This window comes from Dendrobates tinctorius, unplaced genomic scaffold (assembly GCF_039654945.1).
Source record: "Dendrobates tinctorius isolate UK_male_01 unplaced genomic scaffold, ASM3965494v1 ptg000171l, whole genome shotgun sequence".
In the NCBI taxonomy this organism is placed as follows: Eukaryota; Metazoa; Chordata; class Amphibia; order Anura; family Dendrobatidae; genus Dendrobates; species Dendrobates tinctorius.
In genome coordinates this window covers 7,760,372-7,775,402 of record NW_027361838.1, presented here as the reverse complement: position 1 = coordinate 7,775,402, position 15,031 = coordinate 7,760,372, and the positions used below count along the sequence as shown (strand labels likewise).

General features: G+C 42.4%; 1 protein-coding gene across 3 annotated transcripts in view; it reads left to right on the top strand.

Moving 5' to 3' along the window:
- ENOSF1 (enolase superfamily member 1) overlaps positions 1 to 15,031 on the top strand; it is a 57,840-nt gene that overhangs the window by 17,502 nt on the left and 25,307 nt on the right. For all 3 annotated transcript variants that reach the window (XR_012221270.1, XM_073550873.1, XM_073550872.1), the window contains exons 4-10: positions 1,422 to 1,508; positions 8,226 to 8,252; positions 11,080 to 11,152; positions 11,233 to 11,271; positions 12,116 to 12,198; positions 12,298 to 12,332; positions 13,092 to 13,179. Coding sequence is in view for 2 of the 3 variants with exons in the window: in XM_073550873.1 (XP_073406974.1) it covers positions 1,422 to 1,508; positions 8,226 to 8,252; positions 11,080 to 11,152; positions 11,233 to 11,271; positions 12,116 to 12,198; positions 12,298 to 12,332; positions 13,092 to 13,179 (432 nt within the window). In the remaining variant the exon portion in view is untranslated. The remainder of the gene's footprint in view (positions 1 to 1,421; positions 1,509 to 8,225; positions 8,253 to 11,079; positions 11,153 to 11,232; positions 11,272 to 12,115; positions 12,199 to 12,297; positions 12,333 to 13,091; positions 13,180 to 15,031) is intronic.

Below are 15,031 nucleotides of genomic sequence, written 5' to 3'. Positions count from 1 at the left end.
CTAGTTTTATTAGATTATTATTTATGTGACAGACTAATGCATAAATTTTATAGCTGACATCTTCATTGTTCTTTTCTGGTTCCAGCGGCTGTAAATGTGCAGTGTAATGTATTTAGTAGCATGTATGGTCAGATTCTGTAGGAGTTATCTAGCCATTACTACATATAGCCTTTTGCGGAATGATGGGAATATAGTGGATCATGCACATGGCAATGCGATGTGCACTTACCCCATGCGGCAGCTTACATAATATGCTCTATGCTGAACTTTCAGGCTCTCTCATGCTGCCATCATTGCCACCACAAGCAATAATATTTCCAGGAAATAGGGTACATGTGCAGTTTCACATGCTCATGGATGCCGATGTACTGGTGTGTTAGAGCTGGCTAGCGATGCTCTGAAGCTGGTTGGATCACTGGATTTGGACGTATTCAGAGCCCCTCAACTTTTCCGAAGATGCACATGCAAAGCTACCTCAGCTAGCTGCATCAGCGTGTGCAAAGCTCAGACCCACGGCTCAGCCAAGCTGCCAGCCCAAACTGACGATCATCTGGTGCACATTGTTACCCCGCAAGCAGGAAGTCGGGACTCGGGAGGCAGAAGAGCGATGTGTACCTAAAGAATAGACATTCATACTTCTGAATCAAACCTTAAAGTACTATTGTAAAGTACTACTGTAAATGGATCTACAAGATAGGTGATAACTTGCTCATTGCAGACCCCCAGCAAGTATAGGGCAATTGTCGCTCCATTCCTTATTTATGACATGGTCAGAGAACACTAAGTGCTTTACCATCAACTCATTTATTATTTATGAGGCTGCCAGAGAGCTGAGTGCCGTACCATCACTCCATTCATTGTTTAAGGGGCTACCAGAGATCGCCGAGCACTGTACCATCACTCTACTCATTATTTGGGCCATCAGAGATCACTCAGCACTGTACCATCACTCTATTCATTATTAATGGGGCTGCAGAGATCACCGAGCAGTGTACCAACGCTGAACCTGAAGTTATACACATTGGATCTGCATATACAGAAATTGCCTCAAATACTTAACAGGTATCAGGACTTCTTTATGAGCCCATCGGCAAATAAGGAGGACTTGTCAGGTGCCATGCGTCCTCACATGTCTTCTTTGGTAAATGCTTGGAATTTTAATGATCTAATAATGCTGGAGGATCTCTTCTTAGAACTCTTTGTTGTTACTCCTGGAAATGTATGACTAAGTTGACATATGGATCTTACCATTCCTCTTATTACCATGGTGATTCCCTATATTGTGTGACAGTGTCAGCACTTATTAGAAAGTGACAAAGTTTGGAGGGGCGCATCCTTAGCAATTCCTCATATCCAATATAGGAACTTTAAGTAATTAGTGTTTTTTCTTTGAAACTAAGAAATCCTTTAACTTTTTTCAGATTGGTCCTGAAAAAGGGGTTGTACATCTGGCCACTGCTGCAGTGCTCAATGCAGTGTGGGATTTATGGGCCAAGCAAGAAAAGAAGGTATTATACCAAGTAGCATATGCTGCACAATTTATTATGTTTAGATAATAAAAGGATTCTAAGGTGACAGTATATCTTTGACCAATATTTAGTTATATAGTTAGCAAATATATAGTCATATTTTCATTATTTGTTTTGGTTCACTTTTACTTCGCACAATGTTGTAAAAAAAGCTGTTTAGAAATCCGTGGTGGCCAAAGTGGTTATGTGGATGTGTTTAAGGCCGGGATTACACATTCGAGAAACACGGCCAAGTCTCGCATGTTAATACCCGGCACTGCCACCGGCACTCAGGAGCGGAGCGTGCGGCTCCATGTATTGCTACGGGGCCGCACGCTCCAATCCGAGTGCCGGTGGCAGTGCCGGGTATTAAGATGCAAGACTCGGCTGTGTTTCTCGCATGTGTGACCCCAGCCTGTCTAATTTCCATCTGATTGGCTCATGATCAACCATTTAAAGCCAAATTCACACATCTGTGTGTCACCTTTTGAATACAGACCATGATGTGAGGACTATTTGCAGGTTTCCTTACCTGAATCTGACAGCCCCATAGGTATTTATGAGGCTGTCAAGTTCGGATTTGGGCACCCATGGCCGATCCTTGCTTCATGGTCCAAGTACAGAATGCGGCATATGGGTAAGTTCAGTTTGTGCTGCCATTTGCAGAAATTACAGAAGCAAAATGCACCTCTGCCTATTAACACACGAATAACCAAAGTATTTATTAATAAATCAAACAATTAATATGCTTATTTATTGGTTGTGGCAAATCCTTGACACTATGCTGGTTATAAAATGTACTCTTGCTGAGATCATCACCAGCTATAAGTTGCTACAGTGGGGAAAATAATGCTGGCTGGTATGTGATAAAGTACTTAATTTGCATTTTGTTGCATGAAATATGGAAAAATCACACAATGGGATTTTCTGGTTTTTAGTTTAAATTTGTGTCTCTCACAGTTGAAAAATTGCAAAGTAAAAACAAGCACTATTGCAAGGTATCACTTATTAAAAATGCTCCTTGTTTTTATTAAAAATACAAATGCAAGCTATTTGCTACACGATGCTCTGCAGCTGGCCATAACGCAGGACCCAGCCATCTTCAGAGCAAGTACGATCGTCTGATACTGCAAAGGCAAAGCTGCCTCTGCTTGAGCATCGGAGATTGCATAGTTTGTAGAGATGAGCGAATTTGTTTGGATTTGGTTCTGAATGCAATCAGACTCTAATATTGCTTTTGCAATATTTGTCGAACGTCATTAGAGTCAATGGGAGTAGAAATTACCGAATATGTTCAGAACCGATCATAAGACAAACATTCGGCACAAATATTGATCGAGTATGGCTCAAATACGGTATATCAAAATCAGATTCGGGACAAAATCCGAACAAATTCACTCATCTCTAATAGTTTGGACCTGCGGAGCAGCCCTACCTCTTATCTGAACTGTCAATTATGAGAAGCTCTACATTCCTCAGCATGCAGCGCTATCACAGGGTCCATTCATATTAATGTGTTATCTGTGTAATGCAGAACAGGACTTGTCCAACAGAAAGTGAGACACTCCTTGGGTCAGGAGATGAAGATCCCGAACCGTGGACCGAACAGTGGACCGTTCTCTAATTCAGAATCACTTAAAAACGCATATTAGAATCCTTACACGTTGTATGATTTTGATCACAAAAACATTTAGGAGTAACAATAAATGATCAGCTTGGCCCAGCTTGCTGATGGCTTTCAAGCCATGATAGATTTATTTCTACAATGTGAATAACAAAAAAACCTATTATCGGTATATAATACAGAAAAATTAATACATGAAATAAAGATACGCTCGCGCCTTCTAAGAATGATATAAAAAAACTGCAACTATATTACAGTAGCTGCACATGATCAAACAGGTGGTTTTTGCACAAGACCCCTTATGTAGAAATAATCAGTAAAGCAAAGAATGGAAGACCGCACTACCTCTAGAATATCCTAACAAATAGTGGTATACTGTGTACACATGGATATGGTATAAAATGCATACAAGAACATCCAAAGACATAAAACGCAGGTATTCAATGGATGGGGATAAAAGATGGAAGAAATGCTGGTGTAGCCCAAATGGGGCATTCCTAGTGATGTTCCGCATTGATCAGTCCCCAAAAGCAAAGTCTATCACAAGTGTGCACTGCAGTGTGCAACCACGAAGCCCCAGCTGGTAGCATTACTGGTAACCAAACGTTTTGCCGGATCCAGTGTGTGACGTTACTGGCTCAACATTTGGTACATCCATTTGAGCCACACCAGCATTTCTTCCATCATCTATCTCTATCCATTGAACACCTGCATTTAATACACGGAAGGAGCTGGGATTCACCTCCAATATACAGTAGATAAGCCCAAATCTCTGTCCCCATGTATTAGTTTATCTGTGGAAACTCTCGTATGTGCATTATGTACCTTATTATTATTATTTATTATTATTATAACGCCATTTATTCCATGACGCTTTACATGTGAGGAGGGGTATACATAATACATACAAGTACAGTAATCTTAAACAAAACAAGTCACGACTGGTACAGGATGAGAGCGGACCCTGCCCAGGAGGGCTCACAGTCTACAATGGGATAGGTGAGGATACAGTAGGCGAGGGTAGAGCTGGTCGTGCAGCGGTTTGGTGGATCGGTGGTTACTGCAAGTTGTAGGCTTTTCGGAAGAAGTAGGTCTTCAAGTTCTTTTTGAAGGTTTCCATGGTAGGCAAGAGTCTGATATGTTGTGGTAGAGAGCTCCAGAGTAGGGGGATGCGTGGGAGAAATCTTGTATGCGATTGTGGGAAGAGGGGAGTACAGAAAGAGATCTTGTGAGGATCGGAGGTTTCGTGCAGGTAAGTACCGGGTGACTAGGTCACAGATGTACGGAGGACTCAGGTTGTGGATGGCTTTGTATGTCATGGTTAGGGTTTTGAACTGGAGTCTTTGGGTAATGGGGAGCCAGTGTAGGGATTGACAGAGGGGAGAGGCCGGGGAATAGCGGGGGGACAGGTGGATTAGTCGGGCAGCATAGTTAAGAATAGATTGGAGGGGTGCGAGAGTGTTAGAGGGGAGGCCACAGAGCAGGAGGTTGCAGTAGTTAAGGTGGGAGATGATGAGGGCATGGACTAGGGTTTTTGCAGATTCTTGGCTGAGGAATGTACGGATCCGTGAAATATTTTTGAGTTGAAGTTGGCAGGAAGTGGAAAGGGCTTGGATATGTGGTTTGAAAGAGAGGTCAGTGTCAATGATAACCCCAAGACAGCGAGCTTGTGGGATTGGAGAGAGTGGGCAGCCGTTTACTTTAATGGATAGGGGGGGGTCACGTGAGATGGGCGAAAGATGATTAATTCTGTTTTGTCCATATTAAGTTTTAGAAATCTAGCGGAGAAGAAGAATGAAATAGCAGACAGACATTGAGGGATTCTGTTTAGTAGGGAGGTGATATCTGGTCCAGAGATGTAGATCTGTGTGTCATCAGCATAGAGATGATACTGAAAGCCATGAGATTCTATGAGCTGTCCGAGGCCGAAGGTGTAAACGGAAAAAAGCAGGGGCCCTAGGACTGAACCTTGCAGGACTCCGACGGATAGGGGGCGCGGTGAGGGGGTGGTGTGTGAATGGGAGACGCTGAATGTCCGGTCTGCTAGGTATGACGCAATTCAAGATAGGGCCAAGTCTGTGATACCAAGAGATGAGAGGGTCTGTAGTAATAGGGAATGGTCCAGTGTGTCAAAGGCAGAGGACAGGTCCAGGAGGAGGAGGACAGAGTAGTGTCGCTTGGCCTTGGCGGCTAGTAGGTCATTGGTGACCTTAGTTAGGGTAGTTTCAGTGGAGTGGTGTGGCCGGAAGCCGGATTGCAAGGGGTCAAGGAGGGAGCAAGAAGAGAGGTGGGAGGATAGCTCAAGATGGACGTGTTGTTCCAGTAGTTTTGAGACATAGGGGAGAAGTGATATAGGGCGATAGCTAGATACAGAGGATGGGTCAAGAGAGGGCTTTTTGAGGATAGGTGTGATTGAGGCATGTTTAAAGCTTGAGGGGAAAACACCAGTTGTTAGTGATAGGTTGAAGAGATGGGTTAGGGTTGGGATGAAGGCTGTGGTGAGGTTTGGGATGAAGTGGGATGGGATCGGGTCAAGTGCACAGGTAGTGAGATGTGATCTTGAGAGTAGAGTGGATAGTCGATCTTCTGTAATGGTGGAGAAGTTGGTTTTGGGGGAGGAGGGCAGGGCAGGTAGGAGGGAGGGCACTCGGGGTTGTTGACCAAAACTGTCTCTGATGTTATCAATCTTCTCCTTCAAAAATGAGGCAAAGTCTTCAGCTGAGATGAGTGGAGAGGGAGGAGGTGCTGGGGGCAGAGGAGAGAATTGAAGGTGTTGAATAACTGTTTAGGGTTGTGAGACAGGGAGGATATGAGAGATGAGAAGTGGGTTTGTTTTGCTGCAGCGAGTGTGGCCTTCAAAGTAGTGAGGGACTGTTTGAATGTGATGAAGTCCTCATTGGAGAGGGATTTTTTCCATCTCCGCTCAGCAGCCCTGGAAGTCCGCCTCAGTTCTTTGGTCAGACTGGTGTGCCAGGGCTGTCTGTTGATTTTGCGAGCTTTGGTATGTTTGAGAGGGGCAACTGATTCCAAAGCTACAGCTGTTGTGGTGTTATATAGAGCGGCAGCGGCATCCGCATTGTGCTGGGAACTTATGTCTGTAAGAGGGAGGAGGGATTCAGACAGTGAGTGTAGATCGAGGTGTTGAAGATTTCTGCGAGGGTGTGCGAGTTTTTGAGGTGGTATACACAGTGTACCGCTACTTGTTAGGATATTTTACAGTTAGCACGGTCTTCCATTCTTTACTTATTAAAAATTAATACATATTACAAGGATGTTACATTTTGCATTAGTTGACTAGAGCCAATATTAATCAAAGGTAGAGTAGTGGCATTGTTTGCAGCTCCTTGTTGGATGCAAATACATACTAGTGCTCCTTCATGTCCTGTCAGCCACAGAAAATGGAGAGAAGTATATATACAGTGGGGCAAAAAAGTATTTAGTCAGTCAGCAATAGTGCAAGTTCCACCACTTAAAAAGATGAGAGGCATCTGTAATTTACATCATAGATAGACCTCAACTATGGGAGACAAACTGAGAAAAAAAAATCCAGAAAATCACATTGTCTGTTTTTTTTTCATTTTATTTGCATATTATGGTGGAAAATAAGTATTTGGTCAGAAACAAGCAATCAAGATTTCTGGCTCTCACAGACCTGTAACTTCTTCTTTAAGAGTCTCCTCTTTCCTCCACTCATTACCTGTAGTAATGGCACCTGTTTAAACTTGTTATCAGTATAAAAAGACACCTGTGCACACCCTCAAACAGTCTGACTCCAAACTCCACTATGGTGAAGACCAAAGAGCTGTCAAAGGACACCAGAAACAAAATTGTAGCCCTGCACCAGGCTGGGAAGACTGAATCTGCAATAGCCAACCAGCTTGGAGTGAAGAAATCAACTGTGGGAGCAATAATTAGAAAATGGAAGACATACAAGACCACTGATAATCTCCCTCGATCTGGTGCTCCACGCAAAATCCCACCCCGTGGGGTCAGAATGATCACAAGAACGGTGAGCAAAAATCCCAGAACCACGCGGGGGGACCTAGTGAATGAACTGCAGAGAGCTGGGACCAATGTAACAAGGCCTACCATAAGTAACACACTACGCCACCATGGACTCAGATCCTGCAGTGCCAGACGTGTCCCACTGCTTAAGCCTGTACATGTCCGGGCCCGTCTGAAGTTTGCTAGAGAGCATTTGGATGATCCAGAGGAGTTTTGGGAGAATGTTCTATAGTCTGATGAAACCAAACTGGAACTGTTTGGTAGAAACACAACTTGTCGTGTTTGGAGGAAAAAGAATACTGAGTTGCATCCATCAAACACCATACCTACTGTAAAGCATGGTGGTGGAAACATCATGCTTTGGGGCTGTTTCTCTGCAAAGGGGCCAGGACGACTGATCCGGGTACATGAAAGAATGAATGGGGCCATGTATCGCGAGATTTTGAGTGCAAACCTCCTTCCATCAGCAAGGGCATTGAAGATGAAACGTGGCTGGGTCTTTCAACATGACAATGATCCAAAGCACACCGCCAGGGCAACGAAGGAGTGGCTTCGTAAGAAGCATTTCAAGGTCCTGGAGTGGCCTAGCCAGTCTCCAGATCTCAACCCTATAGAAAACCTTTGGAGGGAGTTGAAAGTCCGTGTTGCCAAGCGAAAAGCCAAAAACATCACTGCTCTAGAGGAGATCTGCATGGAGGAATGGGCCAACATACCAACAACAGTGTGTGGCAACCTTGTGAAGACTTACAGAAAACGTTTGACCTCTGTCATTGCCAACAAAGGATATATCACAAAGTATTGAGATGAAATTTTGTTTCTGACCAAATACTTATTTTCCACCATAATATGCAAATAAAATGAAAAAAAAACAGACAATGTGATTTTCTGGATTTTTTTTTCTCAGTTTGTCTCCCATAGTTGAGGTCTACCTATGATGTAAATTACAGACGCCTCTCATCTTTTTAAGTGGTGGAACTTGCACTATTGCTGACTGACTAAATACTTTTTTGCCCCACTGTATATATATGTTTTGCTGTAAAATATGCTACATATTAATATTGATTACCATGTTATTATTATTCTTTTAGCCTCTTTGGAAGCTGTTAGTTGATATGGTGAGTTTTCCATTTCTTTTTCTAATCACTGTGTATCTTAGTGTCAGATTCGGTACCAATTTTGGTGATAGCATACCAATTACTTCTGTCTTTACTGCCATAATCTCTGGTACTACATTCGGAGATTCTTCCTAATGCCGGAGACAGACTGACTATCTTGAGAGCATCAGATGCGATATGCTAATGATATTCGGCTCCAGCTCTGCTGCGAGTGTGATCCGAATGTCCGTGCTCTGTTCTCCGATCCTCTCACATGACAGAATTGGAGCACAGCTGCGGAGGTGACGGAGAAAGTAATTTCTCCATCTCTTCAATGGCCTGACTTGGCGTATATATGACATCCAAGTGCAGTCCGATGTTTCACACGCACCTGCAGACTTGTATTGGTGCGAGTGAGCCAAGTCTCACTGCCAATTGCAGCATGCTGTGATTGTTCTCTAAAACCGAATCATCATGAGAAAATAATCGCAGATGTGCACTGCCCCATAGAGTAACACTGGGCCGAGTGCAATCCAATGTTTTATTTCATAGCACTTGGCCGTGTTATACGCTAGTGCGACTCCGGCCTAACTGTGCTAGTCACCTTACCAGTTGGCATAGTGAGAGAACAACTGAGCTATACAAATGGGCAAACCCAAAATGGTAAACACCTAATGTTCGGCGACGGATATCAAACATGGACTTCACAAGGAGGTTGAAAAGAGGATGGCTTCTACAAATGGATAATGATCCTAAACACACTTCAAAATCCAAAAATGACTACCTCAAAAAGCACAAGCTGAAGGATTTACAATGGCCCTCACAATCCCCTGATGTGAACATCATTGAAAATCTGTGGCTAGACCTCAAAATAGCAGTGCATACCAAACGACCCAAGAATCTCACAGAACTGGAAGAATTTTCCAAGTAAGAATAGATGAAAATCCCTCAAACAAGAACTGAAAGACTCTTGTCTGGCTACAAAAAGTGCTTTCAAGTTGTGATACTTTCAAAATGGGATGCTACTAGGTACTAATCATGCAGGGTGCCCAAAATTTTGCATTGGCCTATTTTCCTTTTCTTAATTTTTAAACTGTAAAATATGAAAAAAATATATATATTTTTTTACCAAAAATACAAAGGGAATGTGTCATCTTCAACATTAGGTCTTTAGAGATCATTGCATCTTCAACTTGCTTAACTGTTCACAATAACAGTAATTTTGACCAGAGGTGCCCAAAATGTTACATGCCACTGATACACTGTCTGCCCTTATTAGCTATAACTGCCACAATTTCCCTATCTTCAGTGTCCCTCTAACGCTGCTCCTTTTCTATACTGGGTCCACTTTTCACCCTGTCTTCTCATACTGTAATCCCTCCATACTGTCCAGTCTCTATACTGTGCCCCCTTTTCACACTCTCCCCTTTCTTCATACTCTGTCCTGCATACTTTGTCCCACGATGTCCCTTGTCTATACTGAACCCCATCCTGTCCCCTCACAGTTGTTCACCTCGAACTGCCCAGTCTCTATACTGTTCCCCCCACGCTTCACCCCATACAGCCCCCTCATACTATTTCTTTCTAATACAACGTCTCTATGGCTTCGGTTCAACTGTCGTGCTTACCTTTCCGACAACTTCTTTGTAGCACAGAAGTGATGCTGGTAGCATGATCAGTTGACCTCATCTTGCTGCTGTACATTGCCTTGCGCATGGAAGTGCTGGCAGTCAGAGCTTCAATTGTACTTGTGTCTGAAAGACGTGAGTACAGTTCACTGCAGGGTGTCAGTCTTTTACTTTTTCTTTGAGATGGTTGGCAGTTTAACAACTGGCTGAGAATGGTTGAATACTACTGTGAGACATCTCAGCTCAGACCACCGAATTAGGCAACTTAACGGCGCACTCTTGATGGATGCACCCTGACACATGCCCTTTGTTCTACCACCTCACTATAGGTACTGTCACACTTAGCGATGTACCAGCGATCCCGACCAGTGATATGACGTGGTCAGGATCGCTGGTACATCGCTAAGTGGTCGCTAGTGAGCTGCCACACAGGCAGATCTCACAGCAACATCGCTGGGGACGGGGGTCGCTACTTACCTGTCACACTAGGCGATCCTGCGTCCTCCCGCCCGGCTCCACGCTCGTCGCTCGTCTCTCCACAGGAAGCGCCGCAGGAAGCTGATGACGAGAAACAGTCCTGGATGTTCTCGCGCAATCAGTGATAACCAGCGGGGGAGCGGGTCGGAGGTAAGTATCACACACAGCGATATCGCTAGCAATATTGCTATAATGTCACAAGTTATAGCGATATTGCTAGCGATATCGCTTAGTGTGACAGTACCTTAAGTCACTGCCTTTAGCAATTTGTTTATGTCACTAGTATTCTTATCTTCCAACCTCTACTAAATACTGTTATCTTACACTTAGCAAAAAATGTAGGCGATACTGGGCTGTTCATACGATTCTGGAATTTTTGCCACTTCTTTCAATTGTTTTTCACATTTTCACAATGTTAACATGGACTCCTCAATTCAACTACATGAAATAGATGAATAAATTTCTGACAAGAATCAGTTGATTAATTCATAGTAGCAGGAGAAAATGAAGGTTATTTTGTACTGAGAAGTAGAGATCACATTGAGAAACTTGTTATTTTGTGGACTAATTCAGCAAAAAAACTACAGCTAGTAAATGGAGTAGGCTGCAGAGAAGTGAGCTGCTTCTAAACCATTACAATATATCCACAATATAAATGGTTAGTTTGTTGAAAATAAAGCAATTTAGTCACCGTTTTTAATTGCATGGTAATGGTGTCATTTACAATCCATTTTTCTTGGCAGGCTCCAGAACAGTTGGTGTCTTGTATTGATTTTAGATATATTACAGATGTATTGACCGAAGCTCAAGCACTTGGTAAGCCTCATTCTTAAACTTGAAATAAAATCATTAGCTTTTACCTTCAGAGAAGGTTTAATTTGCATTTTACTTTGCAGAAATTCTTCGAAATGGAAAACAAACACAAGAAACAAGAGGTAAAAGAGAAGTAATCTCCACTTCACTCTAACTTTTTAAACTCCAACCTGACTTTGGACTCATCAATCTACTTAGGGGCTACGATTTTCCTATTGCTTGTGTGATATCCTTGACAATTGTATCCAGTTGAATAAATACGTGGGTGGCCTTTGCCGCTGGAGTGAATCAATTCTTCAAAAAAGATGAGGAGGAAAAGGCTATTTATTCACAACGTGTTTCAACGCAGTACCAGTGTCTGTCACGTGAAAAAAACACATTTATTTTTTTCAATTGAAAAAGACGTTGAAACACGTTGTGAATAAAAAGCCTTTTCCTCATCATCTTTTCTGAAAAATTGATTCACTCCAGCATCGAAGGCCACCCACGTGTTTATTCAACTGGATCCCATTTCTTCTGGAGGCTTTATCCGTCAGCCACGGGGCAGCAGCAGCTAAATTCTTCATGCCTACGGAGGAGTTGTGCCTCTCATAACTTCATCAGGTGAGCGCAACCATCACTTTCCTATTCTCCCACCATTTGGTTTCACCGTTATGTGTGCTCTGTTTCCCACTTCTAGATTTACACATCCTTGACAATTGTGTCATATGAGTCTTCATTTGCACTGTAACCAAATACATGACAACCATACATCTATATACAAGAGGATTTCCAATAGTATGGAAAAAACTGTTGAGTTCTTCGTAGACCATAGTTGGTTGCCTATATTTGCCTATACATGAGATGACTAATGTAATGATAAATTGGCTATATTCTTATATAGAGAGCACTGTGGAGCAATACTATAGTACCACGAAAGATTGCATGTTCTTTGTGTAGTATCAGAGAGCTGTGCTTATTTTGTAGAGGAATACATGGTAAAGAACGGATACCCAGCATACACTACATCTTGTGCCTGGCTGGGCTACTCAGACCAGCAGCTTCACAAGGTTTGAGTTCCAAGTTATTATTAATATGTGGACTCTTCTAGATTATTCACTTAGATATAATTTTCTGAATGTAATTTTCCTTTCACTCTTATGTTGCAGCTGTGTGCTGAAGCACTAAAGGAAGGTTGGACACGGTGAGTATTATTATTTAGTTAAAAAGGTCATAAGTGTGTAAAATTGCAAATACTATCAGTAATGGCCACTTTTATGCAGGGACCACAGCGCTTACAAGCTCTTTTCCATAGACCTTACCAGTGCTACTCTGAACCGGGCTTTATTCAGCTAGCTTGAGTGTCCCTTCGATATTGCAGAGGCAAAGCTGACTCTGCTTGCAGCTTCAGAGAGCGTTCTGTCCATGCTGCTGGTCCAAATTTTCATTAATTCAGGAGTGCACTGCCCTCTAGAAAGAAGAAAGCTCAAAGAAGAAGCAACAGTGCACACGTGAAGACATATGGAAAGTAATACTTCTACTGGTTAATAAATCGAGCCTATCTATTGTATAGAAAAATAAATTCATGAACCTTTTATACTGCAGTGATATATGACCACCAATTCTTGACTTATTCTGATGGGGATAATGTAACCTACACTTTTATGCTTAAGTTTACATTCCATATACCATAGTTATAAAGTGTTCAGTATGCTAACAATGATACTTGATACAAGTGAATCTTTGAAATTGATGAGAATATTTCATTGTAGTTGATTGCAATAAATGCATGTGCTTTTGATATAATTTCAAAATTGTTTTCCAGGATTTGCCATGCTAATTTGCTCTTTACCAAGATGCTGTGACTAATTAGTATTATTGTGTGTCATCTCTAATTCATGTGAATATGTAGGTATGATGCATGCATGTTTCCAGTCATTCTCTGTATTACATACATTCTTAGGTTTAAAGTAAAAGTTGGGGCTGATTTACACGATGACATGAGAAGATGCAGACTTATTCGGGACATGATTGGGCCTGATAATAAACTGGTATGTACAAGTTAACATGCACTACTCACAAAAAGTGATATTTGACTTTTTGTTAAGTTTTATGGAAAACGTAAAAAAAAAAAATCATACTACAGTGATATTTTATATTGAAAGAAGCATGCAATGAAGATTTCCTTATCTCAAACAATTTATTGAAACAAAAGCAAACAGTGGTATACCCCCCCAAAAAAATGTCAATGTCTCAACTTGTCATGTGGCCTTGAACATCAATTACAGCTTGGCAACAACTTCTTCTGCTGTTCACAAGTCAAGTTACTGTCTGTTGAGGCATGGCATCCTACTCTTTTTAGAGGGCAGCTCTCATGACATTGAGGTTCTGGGGTACAGAGTTCCAAGCCTCTACATGGTGACTGAGGTCTTCTCATAGGTTTTTTTAATGGGATTCAGGTCTGGAGAAAATGCAGGCTGTTCCATTTGAGGTACCCCAGTCACCAGCAACAATCCCTAATGATGTGACCTTGATGAGCCAGAGCATTGTCATTGTCATCTGTTTGTGCAGAGACACAATAACTGGATTAATGATGATATTTAAGCACTAGGGGCTTGTCACTGTACCATTCAGAAATAGGCATTGACTAGACACACCTCCCACATGAACACCACAACCGCCAAAGGCTCGTCTGGTGACAACAGTGGCTGACGCATAGCGCTCTCCTTGACGTCTCCAACATCGTTGGCGGCCATCATTTCTGCTCCATCTCAAATTGGTCCCGCGTCCAGCGTAGATGCCCCCTGGCCCATGCAAGATGATGATGCCTGTGCTTCTGTGCTTTACACCTCCTGTAAATGTGCCTGGAGTTGTGTCTCATTTATCATCTAGTTCCTAAAGGCATGGTTCACAATGAAGCGGTCATCAGTGTGGGATGTTGGCAAAGGTCGTCCACTTCTCTGCATTTCTGTGAATCTTCAAGTACTCAGTATCTCTGTTGCAACCTGATGATGGCTCTGTGACACTGTAAGCTTAGTGGCCACTTCCATCTGAGAACATCCTGCTTGAAGCCTCGCAATGGCAAAGTACTGTTTATCAATTGTTAGGAGTCGTACGGTCTCCTTGATGTCAAAATATGAACAGCATGATGTGGAGAACTTTTTAATACCAATTCTAATTGTATCCTAAAATTCATTAGGCGATTCATGGATCAAACGCCTGTTATGAATTTTGCCATCAAGCTCCTTGTTAGAGAACTGCAAGTTATGCAAAAAGGACAGAAACATTGAACAGTTGGACATTTGTATTAAAAAATTAAGAGATGGCCACATTAAGTTAATTTGAAAGGTTAGAGTGCATTTTAGGTTCTTGAAATTTGATGTGGGCTCCAGCGGTGAGCTTACATTTTTCCAGACACATATCAGCTGTTTTGAACAGCTGACAAGTGCCCAGAACAGCTGCGGGTGGAATTGCGATCCACCCGCGGCTATTAACTCGTTAAATGCCGCTGTCAAACTCTGACAGCGGCATTTAACATGTGCTTCAGGGTAATCGTGCCGGAAATCCGCCCATCAGTGACCCCTGTCACATGATCACGGGTCACAGATGGGTTGGCATGACAACCAGAGATCGCCTGGAGACCTCTATGGTTGTCAGTGCCGGATTGCTATGAGTGCCACCCGATGGTCGGTGCTCATAGCAAGTGAGGTATTCTGCTACATGCAGGTGATCTGATCATTGCCTATATGTAGGAGAGCCGATCAGATTATGGCAGCTTCTAGTCTCCCATGGAGACTATTGAAGCATGCCAAAAGTGAAAAAAATGCTTTAAAAAATATAAAAAAATAAAAATATAAAAGTTCAAATCACCCCCCTTTCGCCCCATTCAAAATAAAATAAAAA